We start from the raw sequence: 26,752 nt of genomic DNA on the forward strand, positions 1-26,752 counted from the left end.
AGACACATACACACACACACACACACGCTAGCACAAGCGTGCGAAACACACACGGAAATTAGGTTAAATACCTTCAATCGATTCAATTACATAATGTAGAACGCTAAAGTCCACACATCCCACTCACGCACACACGAGAGCATTCCAGTTGGTGGAGCATTTAACTACTTTGCCTCCTCGTGTTTCTCGTGTTTCTTCATACAGTTCGTTGTTTTAGTTCCACAGGCAAGGTGCATGATCTGAATCGTACTGCTCGTGTTTTTTTTTTCTAAATATATTTATTCCATCCACTTCGGAAGTTCCGAAGGGAAATGGACCGATGTCGACCTCTTGAATGGAACTGCAACCGTACGAATCGTGGTAAACCATTTGCTATTGCTTTATTCGTGGGCACGCGAGTAAATTTACGTGATGGTGCAAGCCCCGGTACAAGAAATGCATTTTCCACCCCGCCATTCGGAGATGGGGTGCAGCAGCAAGGGTCGAAATGGAGGCAACGATTTATACCGACCCAGTGGTCTAAACCTCAAAACACTGAGCCAGTGAGATTGTTGCGGAAGGCATGCACACACATGCAATGGGGCTTAGGTCGAGAGGAAGTGGCTAGTTGGGTTTCTTTCTTTGATTTTGTTGCATTTTTGCTTTGTTGTTCTTGCTGCTGGCAGTTGTGTAGGAGAGTTATGCACCGACCTAATATACCTCCACCCTACCCAATGAGAAGCAGTGCGGCGCCTTCACATTTGAAGTGAAACTGCATGCTTTTCGTCACCTGTTTATTTCCCTACCCTAGAGGTCTTACGGTGGGTGCATTCTGTGCTCTACTAGCAGCAAATAAAACCAACCAACACCAAACTTGATATTGCACTTGAACGCATTTTTCGTTGGTGCATTACGATCGCTAGCCAACAAACAACTAAAACGAAACCAAGTTTCACGTTCGCTTTTCCCTGCTACCGTCGGTGGCCGGTTTCCCTTTTACACGTTTATGAGACCGGAATGGTGTATCGGATCGTTCGGCTAACGCTAACGAAGCCAGCGGACACCGAACACGGTCGCTTAATGATGAACCGACACCCGTGTTGCGCTAAACGGTTGCAAAGTGTTGTTGGCGCTGCTGCGTTCTCTCGTGCTTCTTCGCATAAATATAACTATTCCGCAAGATATTCGGACGGTTTGGGAATTAGCAATTGGTTTCACCAACAGTTACCGTACCATTCCCTAATGGAACACCAAGTGCTGACACAAGCAACAGGTTATTTTGACCCGTAGACAATCAGCTCTAATTTAAGCTCTTCATGGTGATAAACGAGAAAATTATTACGTGCAAGGGTCAGAATTTCACAAACAACGCTCATAGCCAGAACAATTTCAAAGAAAGCTAATTCTTCAGTATTCTGAATCTGAACTGTCAGATGTCAGTTTTGAAATTTTCTTTCGGAAAACTACTTCTAATATTGTGTAATAATTTACATCACAGAAATCTAACAAATTATTGAGTAATATGAATATCTTAAGGAATGCCCTCTACACATTCTCTTCAAAACTAAGAACTATGTTAATTTCGAGGTTTGTTCCAGGAAAATTACCTCACATATTGGATAGGACAAAATTCATCACCGAAAGCTAAAAACAATTCTTAAGCACAATCTGATCTGAATATCTCAAGAGATCTCCGCTTTTAAAAGATCTTTAATATGTACTCTTCTTCTTCTTCTTTTTTATCGGCACAACAACCTCAAGAGGTGGTCTAGAGGCTAGACTTTATATCCCCGTAGCTGGGTAGTCAATCTTGCGTACGGGGGTTTGGTCCGGTCCATTCGTGTGAAGGCCGGCGAAGCCACCATCATGCCACCGAGTCGCCCAAACCCTCAGAAGCTAATAAAAACTGTCTATTTTATATGTCTGGAGGACATTACGGTATAGAAATAATCGATACGAAAATCAAAGGAATTCTTCATAAATTATCTGAATATTTCAAGTGATCTTTCGTACCCATACATGCAGAAATTCAAAAGATGCCATGTTTCTGACAAGCCAAATTCTAAAAACATAATGCCAAAACTGATGTACGTATGTTAAGTATGTGCTCTTCTTGCTATCGCTATATCAAAAATATGCAGAAAACTGTTCCAAGCTTAGGAACGCTAACAAAATAAACGTGCTCAGCGTTGGAAATGTTTTACATGTCTAGAACTCAGATCGGATTTTAGATTTATAATTCTCCCCCATCTTGAACGTAGCTCCCACGATCGCTTTCCCCAAGCTACCACGGTATTGGCAATTACCGCACAAAGTCCATTCTACTTAACTTGTAACTATTTGTTGTGGTTTCTGTAACCCACCCAGCCCTTTTTTTTTCTTTTACAAACTTACTCAGCGGCTAAGAAAAACAAAACCCAACCCCAACGGTAGGGTAAAATTTACTACGCAAAAAGTCATAAACATACAATCGTGTGGTGGTAATGCTGAACAACATTGTGTCCATCGCGAGGGTTAGCATAGGCCTAGCCCTTCCGTCTCCTACTCCCCTGGTTTGGAGGTGCATAAGTGGTGCCCCTGCCGGATCTTGCCAGTGCGTGCATACATACACAATCGCAAGCAACAAGAAAAAAACATGAACACCTCATTCAATTTATTCGCACACACAGAAAAGCATTAAAAAAAACGTGGGGTAATCCGGCAAACCGATGAGAGGGTAAAGAACAACATTGGGCCGGGGTGCCACATTTGAAAATTCATTTTTCTTCGAGATGGCGACCGCTACCGTCGCTCTTTGACGACGTTATTTTTGAGCGCTGACGAACGGACCAAACCTCCCTCCCCCTCCCCCCTCCCCCATTGGTGCGCGTGTGAAACCGTGTGCGTACGTGTGCGTTGAAGTTTTGCCATTTTTTTGTGTCTCCACCCCGCACACCCGGTGCCGTTGGTGCCCCTGTTTTTATTCATTCATTTTTAATGCACACATGTTCGGCTCAGCTTCACAAGTAGGTCAGCGGCTGAAATTGAGAGTGAGCCTGGCGGGAGTTGAATTTGTTTTACTATATATGATTCGCCCGCTCTGCGCCGACCGCCCGCAACAAAGCGAGATCGGGTGAGATTATGGTGGTATTCGTGCGGAGTGGTTGAAAATAAAATGTTGAAAAATCCCGCAAACCACTACACTGCGCAAGCGGTTTTTTTTTGTTTGTTTTATGCGGGTCCGATCTCTGCGAGCTGATCGGATCGAAACCCCTTTTCCACACTACATTGGACGATCAGCTATATGCGCGCACATACACAGAGAGAAAGGAACACTTACCTTCAAATCCTTGAAGAATATCGTATTTCGCGCCCAATCAACCTGGGAGAATAGGTTTTGGTCCAAAACTTTACACATAAGCTCGAACAGATCGACCTCGCACTGATTGTAGGACTGGCTCTGGAGCAGCGAGAACAGCGACGTCTGCCATTCGCGGTCGTCGATCGACTGGACGAACTCGCGGATCATCGGCGATACCCTGGAGGTGGCGAATTTCACGGACCGGGAAGCGTAATTTTGTATCGATACAGCCAGAAACAGGTTGTGAAAGAATGCGAAAGGAACAGCGTAAATTGTGGTAGCATGTTACACAATTTTAGGTCACATGTGTGAGTGTGTGTTTTTTTTGCCATCATTCGAATCCAGATTTTGGGTGGGTTGTGGGGGTTGATAAGGGTGGGGTAGGAGGGGAGGAAGGGATGAAAGGAAGGAGAATTCGGGAGAGAAACAAAGGAGAGAGAAAAAACTATTAATTAATGCTGTTAAACCATTAATATTATTTTATATAAGATTCATTAGTATGAAGGTGTATAAGGATAATACAAATTAATACGAGAAAAAAGATATGAAATTTAATAAAATATTGGTACCAAGTTTAGAAATTTAAAATGAAACTAATAAGTGGCTAACTGAGCCAAAACTCAACAGCAACAATGCAACTTGTTATTAAAAGAAATTGAATACAGCCACAAAGAAAAAAAGATTTACGGGAGAAATCTGTTACTTTTTAAAAAATTATATAAATATACAAATGGCACCGCAGATAAACATTGCCCTCTTTGCTACTTAGACGAATTTCATCCCTGCGGGCATTCAGGACCAAACTGGTAGTGATAAAACACTCGATGATCGTTATCCGGCAGATGTCAGACAGGTTAATGGTTAGTACCAAGTAAAGGAAGCAAAATGACACTAGCCTTAGGGTGTCGGCCGGATTGCCGGAGTCGGCCGTGCTGGTGGGGTTCGAGTCGAAGCTAAACGCCTTCGGACTGAGCGAATGGGGCGAGGCGGTCGTCGAGTTGGCGCTCATCCACAGTTTCGAGTCGGACAGCGGATTCTGGATGCTGGTGGCGCTGGAGTTGGAACTGCCGGTGCCGGCACCGGATCCGTTATTACCACCGCCGCCCCCACCGCCACCGCCACCGCCGCCTCCACCGCCACCGCCACCACCGTTGCCGCCGACTCCGCTGCTACTGAGCGATATCGTCGTCTGCGGATTAACCTGTCCAAGGGCGATCGCAATCGGGCTGGGCGAACTATCTGGCGATGACGTTAAGGATGAGACCTGTGCAGGAATGAGAAAAATGGTAGCGTATTAGTGTGTTTCGCTTCATTTACACTCCAATGTCGGTTACCCGTACCTGTGGTATCTGAATTTCCTGTTTGATGTGCATGCTCGAGTACGGTTGGTGATAGTCGAGACCCTGCAACTGCGGCGACACACCATCCGAACCGAGCGTACCGATACCGACACCACCACCGATCGAACCCCGCAACGCCTGGAGGGCGAGCTGTCGTTGGCGCATGATCTGCAACTTTCGCGCCCGATCCCGTTTGTACATGGGCCCGAATTTGTTTCGTCCACCGCGCATCCTATCGGCTCGCACGGCTGTATGGAGTAGCAGGAGGTTTTTGTGAAGAAGAAAGGAACATTAGTTAGATGCGTCGCTACTGATGGAGTTATAAGTACGGTTGGCATAGTATCGAGAGATCATGAAGCAGTGGCCTTAGCTATGGATATTGTTGATCGCAAATTGAAGCTCACGAATTGCAACTATGTTCTATGTTGTTGAAGTAGGTCATACAGGGAGAGAACAACACAAAAACACCCCTATTGCCCAACGGCATTAGGACGCCTCCCTACCACACTGTGAAAGATGATCTTTTTTCGTGAGTTTTGCTCCATTCCTGGAAGCATGTGGGCCCCGTTTTGTTTCTTGGTCCCAATTTTATTGCGTCCAATATTCTACTTGGCGATGAACGACCTGTTTGATTTAAAAACAACGCATCGTGCGCGCTGTGCCAAAAGTCGTAAACTGTGACGATGCAACCGCTACCGTTACCTTCCCGGAATGTTGTTTCTGCTGCAAGGGGCTAACATAAGCATCACACACCGCAAGATCACATATTGTGTACATCTCTTTGTCCTGTTATGGAGCCCTCCTTTTGGTTCATCTTCCCAGACAGTTCGACCAAACCTCGGTGACGGATTTTATTTTTTTTAAATGTATTTCTTTTCCATTTTTTCCCCATCCTCGTAAAGGGCTTATTAAATGAACCCTCTAAAGCTTCTTTTTCCTGTGCTAATAGTATGCTGCTTCCAAATGGTTAGGATTTTACCGTTTCTCACGATCTAGCGCGATGCAGTTCGGGCTTTTTGTGCCAACGCACAGCAAAACAGGACAGCCGCCAATCGGACGCCAGTGACCGTTATACGAAGGAAAGATCGTATCTAAGCGTTCGGAGTAAGGATCCCCGGAGAGCAAGAGATGATTATGCTTTTGGACTATACAGAACCTTAAGGGCTTGTCAGCCGTTTTGTAAAGACGTGTTGTCTAGTTCGGTAGACGATTAAACTATATACCTTTATAGCTTTATAACTATACGTCGATTACGCAACTTGACATCAAAGACAGGTGACGAATTCGGGCTTTACAATGGCAGCCGCTTCACGACACGCCACTATCGGAACGCGATTAACGCTTTTAATGACACCCGGAACGCACTCATTTTCGGCAAAGAAATGAAGAAAAAAGTAGGACACTCCTTAAAACAAACTACCAAGACAAAGGAATAAAGAAAACAAGGAGCAAGCACACAAGCTGTAACCGATCGACGTGTCTGTGGTCCATTAAATTCGGCTTCCTTCCCCCATCGTTTCCGATCGCTCTACTGGTGATGTGTGTTTTCCCGTTTTTTTTTCATCATTTCTTCTTGATGAAATTAATTTTTTGAAACTGCCAATTAGCTTCCCATCAAAACACGCCAGTTATCATAACACTCGCGCCCGGTAACGCTTTCGTGCATTCGGTATGCTGCAAGCGCCCGGTGCATGTTCTTGCAAGTCTTGCCTCTTTGCGCAAAATTTGCTTCCGGGCAACACAGTTTGTGACACTTTTGGATGCTTTTAGCAAAGAAACAAAAAAAAAACACAAAACATTGTACGTATTTACGCTGCTCTTAACCGTTACCCTGTTTTGTTTGACAAAAATTGTGCGCTTATTGTTTTTATCAACATGTTTGCCGTTTACAATCGCGTGTGTGTGCCCTGGTATGATAGTTTTTCATTCCGATCGGAACCGTTATAGAGCTCCGTTTGGGTTTTTTTTTTGTTTAAACACACTCATTGCTATTAGTTTACCAGGAAAGGTTAAAACACAGTTAAATGTACACGGAACTGAAAAAAAGGTGAATATGTCAGCGTATTTATTTGGCTTCACCCGGTTTTTGTAAATTCCTGGTGTGTGCGTGTGTGTCTACCAGTTTGTTATTCATTTAATCGACGGAAAGAAAGCAGACGGTGTGTCTTAATGCTTAATGTCGCTTGAATTGTTTTGGGTCGAACGAGAGCGAAAGTAAGAATTTGGTGGCGCAAGGTGCAGTACCTGCCGGTTTTATGTTTTTAAATAATGACCTAATTACGATGATATTTTGGCGCTATTCGTCCAACTAACTATTGAGCTCGATGCGGAATCGATATCACAAGATGGAAATTTGAAATTTGATCGTTAACGCTACATTGACCAAGCATTCCAAGCGTTTTTTTTTTGTTACTTTATTAAGAATTTCCTGAGACCTGGAATATGTATAATTAAAAAAAAATAATATTTTAGAATAGATATGTAAAAAGAATGCATAAACTACGGTGGAATAGTTTAACATAAAAAAGTGGTAATGAGTAAAATTTTATGAAAATGAAGCGTACCAGTCAAAATGGCTGGTACGGGCAATCTAGTGTTTATGAATTTTATTCTTTAGATTTACTTGCACTTTAAGATAGATTTTTTCATGTTGTTAACAAGTTCTAGCCCAAGTGAGTCAATATACGAAATATATATTATTATCGTCTATAAAATTATGTTGAAACTAATTTTAAAATATTTCCATTACCAGATTTAGTTAATTAGGGTAGATATATTTATCCTCAAATCAATCCTATTATGTCATGTTATTATCACTGAACTCATCTTATCAAGATTGAAGTATTCTTCCTATCCTATGTTTTCGTTTTTTAATACAACATTTCTAAGATAAACTTCATATCAATCTTTTGATAAGCTCACTCAAACCTTTCTCTTCTGACGCATTGCTAGCAGAAGTTCTAGAGGCATGTGATATACTCTGCGACATGTGACACAGTTTCGGCATTCCCTGCACCAAAACTCATAATTATTTTCTCCCCAAAAACCAATGAACTGTCGGTTCGGGATGAGCATATTCTTCAAACGCGATGCCTTCCCCTTTTGTTTTTGTGAAATATCCTTCGTCCGGTGGATGCACTGTTCGGTGGCCCAGTTGTTTGCCAAACCGTGACGAATTTCGTTGCATCCCGCCGCGGTACCGCATGTAACGGGTCTTCCGAAATCATTAACTTTTATGCTGCAAAAGTATCCCACCGAAAAGAAAAAAGCGAAAAAAAAACGACCCCATCACGTTTCCATCACGGCACGGTGCGATGTTAGGGATGGATGATCTTTTGTGCGCATCCCGACAAGCGCAAGGAACCAATCAGGGTGGGTGTTTATCGGTCTGGAACCGAAATGGCGTGGCGAGCGAAGTGCGGTACTTGTTGCATATGCACTTTGGCCGAAAAACAAAACAACAACAGCATGAAGTGCGAATGTCGCTGCATGTTGCAGCATAAGCTCCCCAATATATCCCCCCTCCCCTCCTTCCCGGAGGTCCTCTGGGAGGCAGAAAGGGGTTTTGCTTTCACGCTTCACGTCTTCCCTGCTGTACGTTTCGGTTCGGCGCGTGCTAATTTGTGCCTCCCAATTTTTGTGCGTCCCGAAACATCCCGAAAGCCATCTCGCCGGCACAGGAAATGGAGGTATAAATGAGAACTGTGGAGAAAGTTTCTTCCAAACCAAACCCGAAACGTCATCATTCCAGCCAGACGTACGAACGCTATTTATACCAGCTTTAAAATGGATATTGGCGGGAATGCAGTACAAGAGAGGGAGCGGGACGGTTTCCGGTTGTTTTTTGTTACTTATTTTTTGTTTTGTAAAAAAAAACTGCACCACAAAATTGCACTGCAAAGCTGCACCATTATCTCTCATGCAGTTCTTATGCAATGAAGCAAAAAATACAACTGGGTAGCAGACACGGTTAGTCATAATAGAACGCTCTTGCATGCTGTTGGGTACGATAAAATGCAATGGGAAATAAATTATTAAAAAAACAACACACACAAACCTAAAGCGAAGCGAAGAGAAACGGAGAGAACGCGAGAGTAACGCTTGTTTTCGTTACGATTTCTATTTTGCAAGCAAAGTAATTCATTCTGCTCAATTCGTTTGGACAGTTTCGAGTGCAGCTTTCGTCATCGCTGCGATGTTTTACACCGCCGTACACATGCCGCCGTCTGTTTTGGCTACAATGAGCCCTTTTCCTAGTTGACGGTTATTGTTTATGAGCGAGAGTGCAAAATGACCCACCCAGCTCACGAGTGAAAAGGCACGACTTGAATTAAATATGACCCACCAGTAAACAATGACCACCGGGGACCGGCGAACAAACGGGCACTCTTGCAATTGTTTGCACATGGGTTTCCCAGCACCCAGGTCCTCTCTGAGCCGTGCTTAAATCTTAACACCGGCCCCAGCTTCATACGAAAGCCTCACCCGTATGCTGTAACACGTAATTGAATTAGCCCAACAGCGGTTGGTCTTAAAATCGCCATCCGTACCACAACGCCAGAAACCGTGCCGGCATCGTGCGTCTCGGCCGGCAAAAGTGTGTCCAATTTGGTGGTGTGTTCCCAGCGAGTAGTTCTTTTGTTTGCGACGCCAAGATACGTACACAGGCACGCGTGCTTTATTGCACAGCAAATGTAAGGCACATTTGCAGGCGACGGAATTGACAAGGCGCGACAAAAGTAAGACCCACTGGATTACTGCTAGTGAAACCGCGACTCTCCCGTGAAGAGTGTTCTGCAAAGCTCTCAAGAAAGGGGGGTGCCTGGGTGGGTGCAAATTGATTTGCTGGCGGATGAATTGCAGGCCCAGTAATGGATATGTGCCACACGTTAACCCCAATCGAACGGAGCAGTTGCATTAGTTTAGACGACAAAAACCTAATGGTGTTCATTAACGGTTGAAAGTGGGCTAAAGCATAAACATTCATTGTGGTATTGGTGGCATAAATTGTTCACTCGCCATAAAATGTTGCACGCAAGAGAAGTGAGTGCGTGCGCTAATGCAAATGCATAAATTGTGAATAATGAATTGAATGCATGAACGGCGGAATAGAATCAAATAATTTAAATTGTAACTGTTTTTAAATAAAATATTTTTGATATTCCGTTCTGTTAAGACATCTTTAAAAAAAAGCATTTAAATTGTGCTATAAAAAAGCGATCTAAAATAAATCACAAGGTCATGCGTCAGCCAGCTGGGCGCAGAGAGTACACATCTTAACCGGTGCATGCACTACCGCAAAACTGCAATCCGGTCTCGACTAGCCAACTGCATAATGCTGTAGAAATTTTCACTTTCATTACCATCCTGCCACGGGTGGCCTAAGCTAACACTGACTAACCAGCTATAGAGCAAACCATCCTAACGCAAAGCAGAAGAGGACGGACGCACAGGGAGAAAGCCACCCGTGCCTTCGCCATCCAACACCGCCACGAACCAGCAGCGAAAAGCGAAACTGGCGAAAGGAAAACTAACGATGATTAATAGTTAACTCTATTACTTCATACACACCAAACGCCGCTCCAGCATTTCGCCCATTCGCAACAACATCCCTTCTCCCCAATTCCTCCCAACTCTCCGTGGAGCAGCAAAAAAAAATAGAGTCCAATGTCAGAGAGGCCACCGCAAAACTCCAGCCGTCACGATTTTCCTCCCTTCCAAGCAGTGCCAGCGCCCGCCGGGAGAACGGGATTTGCTGTTGGCGGTCGCACTCTGGGACTATTACCGTACTGCGGCCCTGGGTAATAGAAGAGAAATTGCGTGGCCCTCGCGCACTGTAACTGGGCCAATGTCAAGGCGGTCTGGGCGGTTTGCTATTGGGCTGATGGTAATAGTTGCGGTGGAGATGTCTTGGGAATTTTCTCGGCCCGCTCTCATACGCTACACGTCTGCTATACGGATGCTGCGAGGCTGGTGAGGCTGGCGACTCCACTCCAGGGATGGGAAATATAATTAGGTGTTATTTATTTCGTATCTGGCGTGGATGACGTTATTAGGGTTTCTAAAGCGGTTTATGGCGCTTCGTCATGTAACGCGGAGGGAGCAGCTTTGAGACGGACGATACTAAGGGTTGCTTCATCGGAAAACATATGGAGGCGATTGTTCACTAAATAACAATGTGTGAGGTGTTATAGAATGAAATTAATTGAATTTCATGTGTTTAAGGAGTTCAAACGAAATTTAAGAACAATAAAATAAATACTAAACTCATGTTGCATTATGCCGATAAATAGATAATTATTTGAGAAATTTTACGGTGTTGACCCAAACATAATAAGTAAATAGCATAAACCTAAATGGCATAAAACCTATTCAAATATCGTTTGCCAATTTTCAAAGTTGTTTACATATAAAATCCGTTTTTTTGCTGAACAAAAACATCATTTACGTGATACCAAACATTTGTGCGATGCTTTTAATGCAATAACCTGCTCTCTTCCTTCGGCTAATGCCTATTTCCTCCACACATGCTTTTTATTTACTTATCATTCCACCACGCATGATTGTAGGTCTGCGGCATCTTGATCATCCGACCAACCAGTTCCCTTTCGCTTGCCCACTATCGTCGGTGTCGCTCCATACGACATGTTTCGCAATTCTCGTCGACGGCACGGTTGCTAAGCTCTGCACCTCGACCTGCCACCTTCTCTGCTAGGGGTTGGAAAGCTAGGCACGATCGAACTCGCTACCACCGACACAAACAAACCCGCGCAATGCAAACTCGCACGAGAGCACACCAGAATGGGCAGCACATGTGACCGATAAAGTGCTCTCTTTCTAGCCCTCTCTCTCTCTCTCTCTTTTTACGCGCTTGCATTTTGAAGTTGTGAAGTTCCTACGGGAAACTCCACAACCACTCAATGTCATCTAATGCACTTGTGCTGCACTTTCAGTGTGAGTGTCGCGCACTGCTGACGTAACACAACAAAAAGAGTAAAGCAACAGGTTGGGGATTCATAAGAGAGTCTTATCTTCTTTATGCTTATCGTTCATAGAAGTAAACATTAAAAATGAATTTCTATTCAATCACAGTCTTCAAGCTTTCCATGCAATCATTATACTTGCCTGTGCACTGTTTGAGCGGTTCTATAAAATTACTTGGTTTAATGTTACGAAAATTAGACATCATACAACAATCTCCAACACAAACATTGGAGCCCAATCGCTACAGGGAAGCTCCTAATGAAAGCCACACGCGAGCTATGCCGAATTTGGGTCAAGGTGGATGAAATCAATACCGTCTGTTTCTTTGTTTTTTTTTTTGTTTCATTTCTTGCCGTTTGAGGTGTTATTTGTTTTGTTTGCGTTGTTTCGCACCCAGCCGGCTGGTGGTGTCTATCGCACACCCCAATAGCCTCCAGACCATGATACTACGGTTGTAGCAGCATGCCGACATCCCCCTCCTGTCTTGCTCATTCGCGACAATCACCATTATCGGCATGACATTTTCAAACTCCACCGAGTTTTCTAAGATGGTGGTCACGCAAAGCTATGCAGCGCGCATTTGTTTGGCGTCTAAAAATGGTTTCTGTTGTTTGCGACATTCATTTATTTCTTCCAAGTTTGGTTTTATTACAGACAAAACAAGATTTTAATTAGAAAACGAATAAATTATTCCGTCATCCAGCGGAAAGAAGATATTTTACAAGAGTTGCGCTGCAATAATAGAAAATGTTTCCAAACATCATAATTTCTCGCAATAACAAAAGCACTCACCAGCAGGCAAATAACGAAACAATAATGCTTCGCACGATTGTGAATTTGAGTTCATTCCATCGATTCTTCTTGGGTAGATACCTTTTAATGACCAAGAGCGATTGAGAACTTCTGCTAAAAATGTTCCACAACCATTGCACAATTACCATATTTCAAAAAAACGGTGGCTTTCTTAGCATTGCGCCAACCAGCGGGGGGCCCACCGATCGGTGGATCTATTCGCAATTGACGATTGATTCGACTAATTCCACCATAGCCGGAGTCGTGCGTGAATAATTTCTTCACCCCGGATCAGGTTAATCGGGTTGCCGCTCAATGCCGACTCAATCGTTGGCCGAGCGGCCGAAGGAAAACTTGGAGCGTCGAGAAAAACTTGGTACCGAAATGGGTGCCTACAACACTGCAGCCCCTGCAGCCATTTCCCAATTTGTCGATTAAACATCGGCATCGAATTGGCTTCGGTGTAGCGTTATTGATGAACGATGAAGCTGTCCGTAATGATGATGAGCTTTCGAGGTGAGATGAGACAGTTGGCTAGAGTTGAGGGTCTAAATTAATTTGGTCCCAACGGTGGGGAGACTGAGAGGTAGAGGGAGAAAGAGAGAAAGAGAGAGAGAGAGAGCGCGAAAGAGAGAGCGAAAGAGTTTCCATTTCGTTTCAAAAATCTTCAATTCTTGCAACAAAACCATCACCCAAACATCCGTTGAGCAAGATCGATCGACCGTTTGATCGTAGACGAAATTAAGAGGAGCAGCAAAGCTGGAAAACTGTGCAAACGCCACTGAGCCTCAAAGTCAAACAAAACGTTCGTCTTATGTAATCGGATGAACCGCCGCTCGCTAAGCGATTGGGGGACCACCAGTTCAGTAGCAGTGCCAGCGTCTGGTTTACACACGCATTCGCTCACATCCACGAGTGCAGCGTGAGGGGCTCACTTGGGGTTCGCGCCCTTCCAAAATGACAGCTCTCAAACATTGAGTTCGCTAATGTCATTAGCAAATGGCACACACCGTCACCGAACGTGACCGATGCCGATTACGATGGTACCGCGTTTACTGAATCAACAAACATACGAATGCGGGGTTCAAAGCGTTTATTAGCATCGTTTTGGGTGCGGGAAATTGATGGATGCTAGAGTCTTTTTGGAGCTTTTATCGATAAACACATCCGAAACTATGTAGCAAATAGTCCGAATATGAATTCAGTTCACTAGAATAGAAATTTGTTTTGCTCAAACTTATCGTTCGACCCCTTATCGGCGGAAGATTCCTGTGAGACACACACACACACACGAACGACAGTAGAGTTTGTGGTCGACAACGAACTTGCTAAGTGAAACGATCGGAAAAAAGCAAACATATGCAACGGTGCACCGAAGTAATTGCAAAACTGCAATCCATCAACCGGCGCACACTCGCGTGTCACCTTCACACACACACGATGGATCTTCTTCTCACCTACAAAAGACCCACTCTCTCACCTCCCCACTCCCCTTTCACCCCATTTTTAACAACTCCAACACCCGTCAGAGAGCAAACGCATTGTGCAATGGTGCGGAACGTTACTTCGCACCCGTTTGCGATTTTGTGAACACGCGGGCCACCTTTTGCCACGCTCATTAAAAAAGCATCGAAGAAGCATAACGAAAGTAAGGACCCGCAAAGGGCTTGGGACCTGTTGACAGACCACCCCACTCCACCTGCGCGGCCGAATACAAGTTCCGCGTGGTGCACTTTCGTACGCAACTGCATCGGTTAAATATTGTATAATGGTACCGAAGATCGAAGATCGGTAATGCATCGGCTTCGAGCAGCCGGATGGCTGTCAATTATTGCTTCAGATGCGAATGTGAGCACATATTTCACACTTCGGCGCATTGCTAATGCTTGTCCTCGTTTGGATGAAGCGGAACGTCGCGAATGAAGATGTTAAGTTGCGTTGAAATGAAAGGTAAAAACCCCATCGAGATGAATCATATCGAGCGAGGGCACAGTATTTCAATATTGTTAACTGGAGCATCTTGTGGATAATTTAAGACACCAAATTCGCAGATATAAAAATAAAATTTGCAATATTTCAAAAATATATAGACAAAAAGGCATAGGAGAAACGATTGTTAAATTAAAATAAGATCAATTTAATAATACTTTGTTGACATTTTTCCGAATCGATCAAAATTATCGAAAGTACAGTGTGATAAGTGCGACAAAATCAATGGAGCAGCCCGGTAGTTTGTACTGATGATTAACTGTTTTATAACAAACATTAAATAAACCTCACATCAGCTTTTATCAAAATTTAGTTTATAGCATAATTAAATAAAAACAAACTTTGAACACGAAGGCGTACGTTACAAACAAGCAAACCGATTCATTGAGTTGCGCTACACGTTTGCGCTACGTGTTCACCTGTCACGACAGTTAAATATCTTCGAAAACTGATCCATGGAAAATTACGGGACAAAACAACCTCTTCAATAACAACCAAAACAACACCCAAACCGCCTTCTCTTGCTTCTCCCCCCACCACCGTTTTCAGTAGCCCTTTTGTTCACAGTTCGAAACAACAACACAAAACATGCGAATAAACAACTAAGCCCGGCTCCTCGATGGCGCATAGTGATGAAGAAGACAAAATTAAAAAGAAAAAAAAAACACAACACGCTCACCACAATACACACAACAACGCATCCGAGTGAATGTGAACGTAAACGCGCAAAAACTGGCACAAACGCTAATCTTATCACCTAATAACGCTACGCAATGTAAACAAAATCAAGTCGCGCACTGTGCGGGCAATGGGGCCAAATCACTGGGGCCCCGTACATGAATGGCATTCGCATACGTATTGCGGGTGCTCTAGATTTGGGCCTGTGGTTCTCACGCCCCCCATCCTCCCCCTCCTACAAGGGGGAATAAACATTATTCTTAGAGCACGCACACACCGACGCACTCAGAACAGTTGTTTTCGAGACAGTTCTAATCAGCAGAAAGACAGATGGAAAGAGCCTCCAAACCTTTGTCGTCAGTTAGCAATTGCAGTCGGGATTGTCAACTTCTAATGCATGACCTAAATCGGGCCCTGCCGATGGTGACATCTTTTTTTTATTTTATCACATCCCAATACGTAACCGTTACTAATTAGCTTGACAGCCTTGTTGTTCTGTTTCCTTTTGGCTTCACCTCCTTGATGCACTTTTCACGGGTGGTTTAAAAAGAGTGATAATAATGCCCCAATATTCAACACCCCATGAAAAAAAAAAACACCGCCACACGGTTCTGAACCGGCGAAGCTATAAAAAGATTGTTTGTCCCGCTACCAACGATAACCGTCCACCGCGAAACGTCTTGTCTGTTGCTTCGTTTCAATCATTTGTCCGCGTGTGTCTGTACGCTATCGTACAGATAACAACAACCACACGGGAACACAGTTTTGGTGTTCGCTTTTCTGATTCTGACACGTTAATCTAATATTTAAAACGAGCACAACCATCCGCCACCGACGGCAACAAACAGTAGGTCAAGGTCGCATGGTGCGGTACAATTTGTGTGTGAGTATCCGCCCTAGAAATGGGAACGCTACACGCACACACACGCACACCCATATGCTCCCGAGGGAAGAAAGATCACGTCACACTGCTCTGCGTCACCTGCGACGAACGTTGACGGAACAAACCGACGCGCTCTTGGACAGAACGAAAGCAACAAGTAGACACCATAATCTGAGACGCGCCAGCGAACCGTTTTCACTGCAACCGAATCTACCGGGTGTGCGGTGTACAGACGAATGCGACCTCATTGCCATAAAATCGGGTTACTTGTCTGGTGATGGAATGTGAGTGAACATTCTTTTCCGTCTGCCCGCCATCCCTGCATGAGATGAGTCAGCGGAGAAATTGCAGGATGATCGATGAATGCATTTGCGACAGAGAGCAAAAGTCAGACTGTCGAGAACAAACAAAGAAAACGCACATCACAGACCGGAAGTGAGGTCGTTTCTTTTGGTCGTGAAAGATAAAATACGATGACTGACTGAGGCAAACTCACAAATACCAAACCGGTACCGGTACAGGATATGCGATCGTACATACCTGGAAAGCAGAGAAAAGAGAAAGGAAAAAAATAATAAACTATCATTAGTGTGCTTCAATTTGCAATTGTTTGGCGCAATGATAACGTCATGAAGCCATTGGATGATAGTGATAATGATGAAATGATATGATGCTCACAAACGATACAAAACGACGCTGATCGATTCTACTTTTTGTCTAAGAGCAACAGCGAAAAAAGAGCATTTAATCGTAGCTACTTATGAAAATAAGAGCTAAAAACTATTAAAAGGATTCTTATTAACATGATATAGTGTTTTGTCCACTCAGGTCCATTATCTTTAAACCGAATAAATGACTCTAAATCCATAATATTGATGAATCTTTAGAGATTCAATATTCGACTTCAGACAATCATTTTGTGAGTCGAGTCATCTCATTCGAATGGGTCTTTACTGGAGTTTATAATTCAATGCCCCATATTGGATGTACCTTACACCTCTCTAAAACTCTTAAGAAAAGCTTTTGATAACCAGAATGCACTGAAACGACGAAATAATACATCGTTTGACTAATTTGAATGAAATATAAATAATTACATCCTTAAGAATCATAAATCTGGATGGAGTCGCCTGGTGCTTCACGTTTGTAAATCAGATCCATCTTGAATGCTTCCATTTTCATTTATAAATTTAATTTTATACAATCAGATTGTCATTCTCAATACTAGCACAAATTTACAATTGATGTATTTTATACTCGAAAAACTCTTCAAATAATGAAAAACAGGAATATGTCCGATAAAAATAAATAATCGAAAAGCATGAAACGGAAACACCGAATATCATCTCACGAAAGACAGAATATCAAAACAATGACAAAAAAAAACAGTAGCACCTTTTAAATAAACATCATCCAACGGGCAAACACCATTAAACAGACACTCAAGCAAGCTAAAAACAAAAAAAAACAAAATCGGGTCAAACTTCTCGCATCCAGAAGCGATAATTAAAAGTGTGACCCACCGCAAACCGATGCAACACCTGGGTTAGCAAAACACCATGGAACACTTCCTGCGGCACAAAGCGAAAGCAAAACAACAAAAAACCCAGGGTTCTAGCGTGAGAATTTTTTTTTTTGCAAACTGGTAAAACAACCACCACAGCGAACACAAATCAGGATCATTTCTCGGACGGCGATGCATAATATGGTGTTGTACCGTGGGGCGCTCATTAAAACGTGCACCCGAAAAGCAGGTCAACGCGGGAAAACCATCCTGCAACGGGAGTGTTCGTCGTGGTGGAACACGGTAGGGACGAGTTGTCGGGAAGCCGGGTTCGTGTTAAATCAATACACCACTAATGAGTTTTGATCGAAAGTTTTCAACGCGTTGCAGCGCGCTTGCAAGTAACGATGATGCAACGATGGTTTGCCGGTGGAATCGATGCAGTTGGAACGGTTTAACTTACGGTACACAGTGTGAACTTTTTTTTTTTAATTCTGTGTACATGTAGGAATAAAAATATTACTACAAATAATCGTTATCGCGCGTGTAATGAACTTTAAATTGACTAACGTATAGGTCTAAGAAAAGATCGCCCCGTCCCCGTACACATCAAGCGCACAGTGACCCCATTGCATTACATTAGACAAGAAATGCGGCAAGTCACTTTCGCAACATTCTCAGCGCTGCAGAATTCTCCCAAGCGCACTTAGGACGCTTAGAATTCAATTTAAAGCCGTTGGTAACGACTCCCACCACATGACTGCCACCGCACCGCCAGCACACCGGAGAGTTCACCTTTGCTTCGGTTCTTTTCCAGCTTGCAAAACATCGTTATCTTAAGCGCCGTTTTCGATAGCTCGAATCACGATGCCTCGGTGCGGAATGCAGTCGGAACAGCCCGTGCCACCGTGTGCCTTGCCTCACTGGCGGTACCGTGCCCGAAATGGTCATAAAATTCTGTGGCCTCAAAAAAAAAAGTACAACTCCAATACACGTTCTCCACGTCTCCGAGAGGAAATGCAGAGACGCAGAGAGAAATAGAAAGAGAGAGCGAGAGAGAGAGAGAGAGAGAGAGAGAGAGAGAAAGAGAATATCGAGTTTGGAAAATTGAAAACGACCATAAAAAGCCTCCCTTCCCCATCGTGCCCCCTCCTCGCTTCGGCATCCCATCGAATGCGTACAGCACGAGTACGACTGTACAATTGCACACTAGAACTGCACCCCCTTTAGTAGCGAGTTAGTGCGCGGCAAGTGTGTTGCTGGCACAATTGCACAATTGCAACGTGTTGCACCGCAGTGGTATGCACACAGCCGGGCAGCAACCAGCAACAACCGAACACAGTTGCAATTCCAAACTGCATGACCAATCCGGATGCACAAAAAAAACCGGCACGGCGATAGGGGTGGAAGCTGGTGCAGACCTGGTAAATCCGATGCAGAACGCAGCAGCAGGCCAAGAAAAAAAAAATGGCAGTTGTTTTTGTTTTTAACCGCAAACACCGGTATCTTATAACGCAGCAGAAAAGCACCGCCGAAAGACATCGCACAAATACAGCCGAGTCGTGGTATCGATCGACGAGAACCGCTCGGAGTGGTTCGCAAAAGAACGATCGCAAATGGATCTCGAAATGATCACCGCACCGCATTAATGGACTGTGCACTCGATGGCATATCGTTCGACGTCTCGGGGAGGTAAGCTTTTTTCCCTTTTGAAGACCGGATTGGCATTCCAGCCATCGAGCTCTGGCGAGCGCGCATTCTGTTTTCCCTCCCCGAAACAACAAGGCAACGGAGAACGGGTTCGGAAAAGGTGTGCACGATCGTGTCACCCGATTTCTGCATCATGACAGGGTGCATTTGTTTTTGCCACTTGTTCTCGTGTCGATCGCAGGTCGATTTGTCTCGATTTAAGAGATAAATGCAAGATGAAAAAAAGAATCAAACACTGTCGCTGTTCTGTTTGCGGATCGAACGGGATGGGAGTGTTTATAATTGCTGAGCTATTATGATAATTGTAATCACCTTTTCTTTTAATAATTACAACAATTCCTCGAAATGGATGCGGTTGGTAGAAAACCTGGTTTATGATTACATCTTTTAAACGAATTATGTTTATGTATGTATCGATTCGCATAATAAACCGAGGTAATTCATTTAAGGCATTGTATATTTACACTAGGCAAATGTACCAGATGAATTACAATTTGTTTTATGTGAGTTGCTATAGCAGAGCACTCATCAAATCCGAATGTTTGCCATATCAAATGCTTCGTTTGTCTAAAATGCTGATTCAATTCTCACATTGAATGAAAAATCTTGTGAAAATACAAAAAAAAAACAAGAAATTTTGGATGCTTGAGTTATTTTCACATGTTATTAATTTAATGTTTTCGTAAACACGGGTAAAGGTATTTAAAAAAATATTATAAAATTACTTTCTTACAAAAACAAAACTAAATGAAGGAAAAAATAGAACAAAAAAGATATGTTTCTCTGTTCAATGCTGCGTTTTGATATCAATAACGCATTTTCCGCTGTTTAGTTTCATTGCACCACATGTTTTCGACCAAGAAACCAAGCCAAACCTCGGAAACTATCTATCGGACATCCCAAAACCCACCAGAACGATCGACTTGCAATAGCACGCTGCATCGATGCGGTTTGCTACACACCTTGGTGCTCCGATTTCGTCAATCATATTACTAAAAAATAGAACCGCACACACAGAAACCCTCCCTTTTTCCTAATCGGAACCATCCGAAGGAAGGAAATGGAGAGTGCGTTTGTGTGTGATTGCATTAGCGCGATGGCTAGCACAAGAACAAGCGCGGAACAAGCGCACAACAGCAACATCGTTTGCTTTCCTGGCCACGTGGTGCAAGCGAGCAAACCGCAAAACAATCGACGAAGGATGCAAGAACTCGGCATTCGTTTCATTTCCTTCCTCGAAGAGTGCTACGAGCTTGGAGCAAAACTTGCGAGGAAGCCCTCCAATGTTTAGGGGGCCAACCGTTGTGGTTAAAGGGCCGTACAGTTTAAACGGAAGGCTCCCACATCGTATGGGGGCGCCTTCAGGGAGGTTTGGAAAAAAAGAAGATTGAGTTATTGCTGCGGTAACAAACCAAAATCTACACCCATCTCTCACTGCTATGTATACCACACGGTTTAGGTGGAGCTGTGTATCGAATAGTACGCAATAGGAAACACGAATTTTCGCAAGATTCTTTTCAGGCAACTAGGCAGAAGGTTCTAACGTGCGAAGAAACTACAAGGCTTTAGAAAACTTATTCATAAATGGCGCCTCGAGAACGATTCGAGGTTTGCACTCCATATTTGCAGATTAACGCGTTGCGCTACTTGCATTGAACGCAGCGAAACCGAACGACTTGCCGCCCCTCGAGTCAAGTTAATTTACTTGCACAACGAAATTTGCATTTTCTCTTCTACGGATTGTTGTTCGAAGTACGGCCAACGTACGACAGGTTGCCAATTTTGCGCAACTACTAATATGTTGCACCGTGCATGCGTTACATTTCGATCTAACATCTTGCAGGCAGGAAAGTTCTACGACGACGTGGGCACTCGAAGGTGGCTGATTGATTGACATCTGATGTGCGTTGTTGTGGCGTGCAGAAAGTATCAAAAATGTTCAATCCTCCCACCCAAAACGGACGGCTTAATTTGTGAGGCTTAGCTTCCACCGGAGATGGTTGACGTTTCTATGTGTGCTGTATTTAGTTACAGTGAGTTTTGGAATGAAATTTTGACACATCCGTCTTTAGTATTATTTTTGTGTCAATGTGTGGAAGAGTATTATACTTACAAGAAAATTTCAGAACCTAATATAGAATTAAATATTTCATAAAAATGGATTTCTTGAGTATTATTGAAATTTACTTTTAATAAGTTGATATAATTGTTTTAAATTATAATAATTTTTGCAGGCATAAAAGCATTTATCAAAATTTTTAATAAAAAATTATAAAAAATATTGCGCCATTTTTTAAATTAGCGACCAACTTCATACTGAATTTCATCATCTACCAAACAATGTTTCCATTAAAAAAGCAATCAGAACGTTGCCTTTCTACTGACGTAATATTTGTTTAACAACAAAACATCGAAAAGGAAACATAAACGTTACACACTGAACCGTTGCAAGCAGAATGGATGCCAGTACGAACGAAAAATGTCTTCCAAATCATGCTTGCGTTGGAGTTGCAGTATACAACAACAACAAAAACAAGCAAAGTAATCACAAAAGAAAGAAACACTGGCAGAATTTACCTACATACAAGCACAACAACAAAAAAAAACACCCCGATAGTGAACTTCACACCGAATGTGCCACCCGGTTCCGTTTCGGGTGGTGGTTTTGCACTTTGGCGTGCAGTTTTTCCTTTTTTTCCTTTGCTTTGCTTCATTGTGCCACCCCCTACCCATTGTTGGGGATGTTGTCATGGAGAATATTCCTCCACACTGCCGTATAGCTGAAGCGAAGTGGTTTGGTGAGAACGATCATGCGGTGGCGGTGGCAAGTGAGTGGCCGCACACCAACCAACATGCGCCACACGGGCCATCTCGCTCGTTGGTTCCTTCCGTTCACAATCGGCATGCCGGTGATTGCCGTTCCAACTGGGTCCGTGCTGGAGGGTGACCGAGCAGGGCGAGCAGGCTCCCCCGCCACGTTTAGGGTGTCTCGTTCTCGCATGACCTACTTGCGCGCCGTCACGATTAATCAATGCATAACTTTGAAAGCGAAATACGGCGCGAAGTGAAACAACACACGAAAGGAAAAAAAAACCCGGCACGCACACACAAAACATTCGCGTTTGAAGTGCTGCTTTACGCTTCGTTTGAGAGTGTGTGAGCGGTTTTTAGGAGGTTCCCCGCTACTGAAAACTCCAAACGACTCCCCGCACAACGATTCGTTTACGCTCTTTCTCTCTTTCGCTCATCACGTGCCACGGCGTGTCTCGGGCGCGCGCGCTCGTCCCATTCACCACCGCGTTTTTTTTTATTTGCTGCGTTCGTTCGTCAAAGCAACCGGTTCTGTTGCACTTCCATGAGGAAAGTGAGGAAACACCGTACCCGTTCCGCTACACCCATTGCCCACACGCCCGCACACCCCTGCCGCACCTAGTCGACCGTAAAAAAAAAATACGTACAGTGGGCCAACAGCAACAACAACCACAACAAAATGATACAACCCCTTCAACGAGAGTGAGAGCGAAATGAGAATTACCTCATCGTACGTTTGGTGAGCTGAGCAGTGAGATTTCATCACGCACGGGGGTGAGTAATTGCAACCGTGAGCCGCTGATGACGATGATAATGATGAAATGCATCTTCCAAACACCTCACAGGATGCTTTTTGTTTGCTGTCAGTAAGGATGTGTGATGGAAAAAAAGAAGAAGGCTCCAGACAACGAACCACATAAACCGTACGTGAGCAGTGAGAAAGTGAATCTGATGCCGTGCCATGCACCGGTATAAAATCAAGGGTTGCTCATCTCACACGCAAATGGCGTCATAGTTGCTTAATTAAAAAAGGATTAAAATACATGACCTAGTTATCCCATCTGCAAGCGTAAAGCATGCATCAACGCTTACACATCACCATCACCAGAACCGCTCGCTAGGTAATTGATCATAAAACGGAAATTATTATTTCATTGCACAATTTCCATTCGATAACGTAATGTTTATGAAAGAAATACTTTTAAATGTATTTCTTTTCGCCAGAAAAAATACTACAAATTTCAAATAAAACATTGAATCGCTAGCAAACAGTAATATATTAGATAATGAGCGAAAGTTCAAGATGAGATTGTTTTAAAAGTGATTTGCTGTAAACAAAAATAAACAAATCATGCGATCCGAGACACCAAACATAACAACAAAAAAAACAAACAAACAAACGAAAACACAATCTTCCTATCAAATCCCACGCGGCAATTGCGACCACATCCCTTGCCCGACTTCTTTCCACCCCGCCGCGAATATGTCGCGCCCCGGTGGCCCGATTGCAATGAAACGAAATCGAAAGTGTGTTGCCTTGCGTGTGTTGGTGTTGGCCAGCGTAAGCGCGAACAAGCGCTCGCGCAGCTCCTACGCGATGCGCCGCGTTGCATCGACGTCATGCGCATTGTCGTCTCGATCGGGGACGCCTCGAGCTGTATTGTGTTGTGTTTGAGCCCCCCCGTCCTTTTCGATGCCCTTTAGCAGCTTTTTTTTTCTTCCTCTAACTGAGCCGCAATGAAACTGTTAATGTTATGATTCACATTTTTCAAGAACACCGTACCGCGATTGATGTAAGTTGCTTTAAATTTTCGGTGTGTTTTCGATTTCGTGATTTTCTTTTTTCCTGCTGCGGTACCGTTGTGGTTGCGGTGTGTAAAGCCAACCTCCCTTACAGTGGCCAAACACTTTGTTTGCTTTGGCTTTATTTAAACGCAGCGGATGCCCTATAGACACACTTTCGATGGACCCCCACACGTTTTACGATCGTTTTTTTTTTTCGTTTGGTTTCGCTTCTTTTGTTTCGATCAGCGTTTTATATTTCGTCTCTTATTTTGATGATTTTCGCTTTGATTATTTCTTTTTTCCGAAGGTGTAGTGCGTCGAGGCCAGAAGGTGTGGTGTTATGTCACCGCATAACGGCAATCAAGAGCGTCAAAGCTGCCCGTGACTGGCATGACAATATGAACCCTTCAGCTGAATGTTGGATGAAAAAATATATGCATCTGCTGTTGATGCTACTGCTACTACTACTACTAATACTACCGTCGGTGTTCCGAGCCTTCCCTACGGGGAGTTTCGTTTTCATTTCGTTTGACGGTCTTCATACCACGGTTCGTGTTTATTAATGACTTCAATGCTGCCCAAACAACGCCACTGTCAGCGGCGATGGACAGCACGGACAGACACCTTGTGCACGTCGTCACGTGATGGATTTGATGAAAAGGCAATTAAAATTCTTTCCCGCGCACTAAGCGAGCGAGCAAATAAACAAAAAAAAAGCTAAAACCAACCCATGCACACCACCCACAAACACACCGCGCGTACAGCGGTGCATTATCGTCCACTGGGAGCATAGGGGTGGGAGGGGGAGGCAATCGTGATAGAGTACCTGTTGCGTTTCTATGCGGTGCCAAATCCTTCAGTTTTAGGACCAGAATCATGAACCAGTTTGATGAGGCGCACTTTGAGACAACCCTCGGTTTTGGGAGGATATCATTCTTTCTCTCACTCTGGCAAAAATTCTACCCCCTTTTTGCTACCCCTAATTTTAATAATCCCCCTTGCAGTTGGTCCCTGCTCGTAAGAGCGTGTGAGCTGCGAGCAAGAAACGAGTTCACTTAAAAATCGAGTTCATAAAATCTACCCCACCCTGCAGGCCCCGGAATGTTGGCGGATGGACGGCACACGGATTGCCGAGCGAACGAGGCGGGTGGATGAGGTCAGAACCGAATCTAGGTCACTCACACAGCTACCGCCACATACAGCCACTCACGAGAAACGAGATATCCTTTTTCGCAAAACAGCACTCTTCACCGAGAGGAGACTCTCTCCGTTTTGCTCACTCGTTCGTGTGTCTTCTCGTTCCCACCAACAGGCTCCAAAACGGTGCATTCTGATGCATTTGGGGCTACCGCACTCATACACAACACACAAATGTAACTCAAGAGGAAGGTGAGAACGAGCGCATTCTAACGGGGTGGGATGTTGATTGCGAATAGGGTGTGTGTGTGTGTTTTGGGGTAGGTTTTGGGGCAACGGAGCGAAACTACAGTGCGTGTCGGGTTTTGGCGTGCGATAGGATCTATTTTTATGTGGATTAATCCAAAAACAGCATGCCCAGTCACCAGCAGTTTTGAGGGTGGAAAGCTGAAGTTTTGTATTGAAATTCGCTCCATACAGAATCAAAGTTTCTAAAATCCATAAACCACTCCCTTCACGGCTTGATTAATTGTTCCAAATAATCTTTAGTAATTGCCCTATAGTTGCTCGAAGTTTAGTTCATTAAGTCGATATTCACACTGCGTACACTATTTTATCCCATCTGTACTCTGTGGTTGGATCAATGCCTGGTTAACGCAACAAACAAATTGTTTCTTAAATTGATGCTTGCGATGTGTAAGTGAAATCACCACAAGGCACAGAATAGCGTTCAAACTCCGTTCTTGCCATCGCCACGAAAGAATGGTTGCTGTAGCACAAACATCTCTTGGTTGAAATGGTCTCGCATCCCCACCGCTAGAACTGTGCAGGTATAAGATAGTTTTACGAAACTGCCTTTAACGCGTACCGGAGTCAACGTCGTACGCCAGAAATAAAGTAGGAAGTAAATTTATGACATGTAAAATTATTGTCATGCAGTTTCCAGATTGGAAGTAGGAAAATTTAAACTGTTTACAAATTCATACAAAATACCAAAAACATAACGTTAACTGTATTATTAACCAAATTGGGTTACTAAATTTAACATTTAATCAAGTTTAGCTACTGTCTGGACCGTTGTATCTTTGTTTGATAAACTATTTGCTACTCCTTTGTCTTCACGCTATTCACTATCCAACAACCAAACGAGAATTTTCCATAAACCAACTCAAGGATACGTGAAAGACAACAAAACAAATTCTCGAAAGTAAATATTGTTCTCTTTCTTTATGCTTAACACAAAAAAAAAACGTCGCCAACACACAGTGCCTCGAGTCTGAGCCATTCGGTCGAAGGTTTTTCGCTGATGTCTGGATGAATTTTCTGCGCCGTTGTGTATTTTCCTGTACCTTCCACCCGTCAGCAAACACCCCAAAAACACATCATCTCGCTCCCCATTACTCAATGCATTATTTTCTATTAACCTAGTCTGCCCACAACGAGAAAAACCCCCCACCGAGGAAGACACCGAGAGCGCGAGAAAAACTCCAGTGAGCGTAACAGCGTAACAATGATGGGGAAAAGTTTTTCCTCTCATTCGGTGACCTTGCGCTAGATTTCGTACGAGGAAAACTCGCAATTGCTCCGCCGGAAGGCGCCATCGGATGTCGGAGGCGCCTTTCTCTGCGCTTTCCGGTTGCGAGATTTTCCGGAATCGATTATGGGTCGATTAGCTTCAAAGTGAAGTTTTCCTAGGGCGCCGGTGGTTACTTCGATAACCAGTGAATGGAACAATAATAAAATAAGTAAATATTATGTTGTTATATATTATTCGTGTTGCATTAACACAGTTTACCAATAAAAAAACTGCTCCTAATAAT

General features: G+C 43.7%; 1 protein-coding gene across 1 annotated transcript in view; it reads right to left on the reverse strand.

Moving 5' to 3' along the window:
* Nucleotides 1-26,752, reverse strand: part of LOC128711442 (nuclear hormone receptor FTZ-F1-like) — a 101,676-nt gene that overhangs the window by 6,433 nt on the left and 68,491 nt on the right. The window contains exons 4-6 of the mRNA XM_053806318.1: nucleotides 4,660-4,907; nucleotides 4,216-4,583; nucleotides 3,299-3,497 (exon numbers count right to left, since the gene is read on the reverse strand). Coding sequence (XP_053662293.1) covers nucleotides 3,299-3,497; nucleotides 4,216-4,583; nucleotides 4,660-4,907 — 815 coding nt within the window. The remainder of the gene's footprint in view (nucleotides 1-3,298; nucleotides 3,498-4,215; nucleotides 4,584-4,659; nucleotides 4,908-26,752) is intronic.

The sequence above is a fragment of the Anopheles marshallii genome, chromosome 3, assembly GCF_943734725.1.
Source record: "Anopheles marshallii chromosome 3, idAnoMarsDA_429_01, whole genome shotgun sequence".
Classification (NCBI taxonomy): domain Eukaryota; kingdom Metazoa; phylum Arthropoda; class Insecta; order Diptera; family Culicidae; genus Anopheles; species Anopheles marshallii.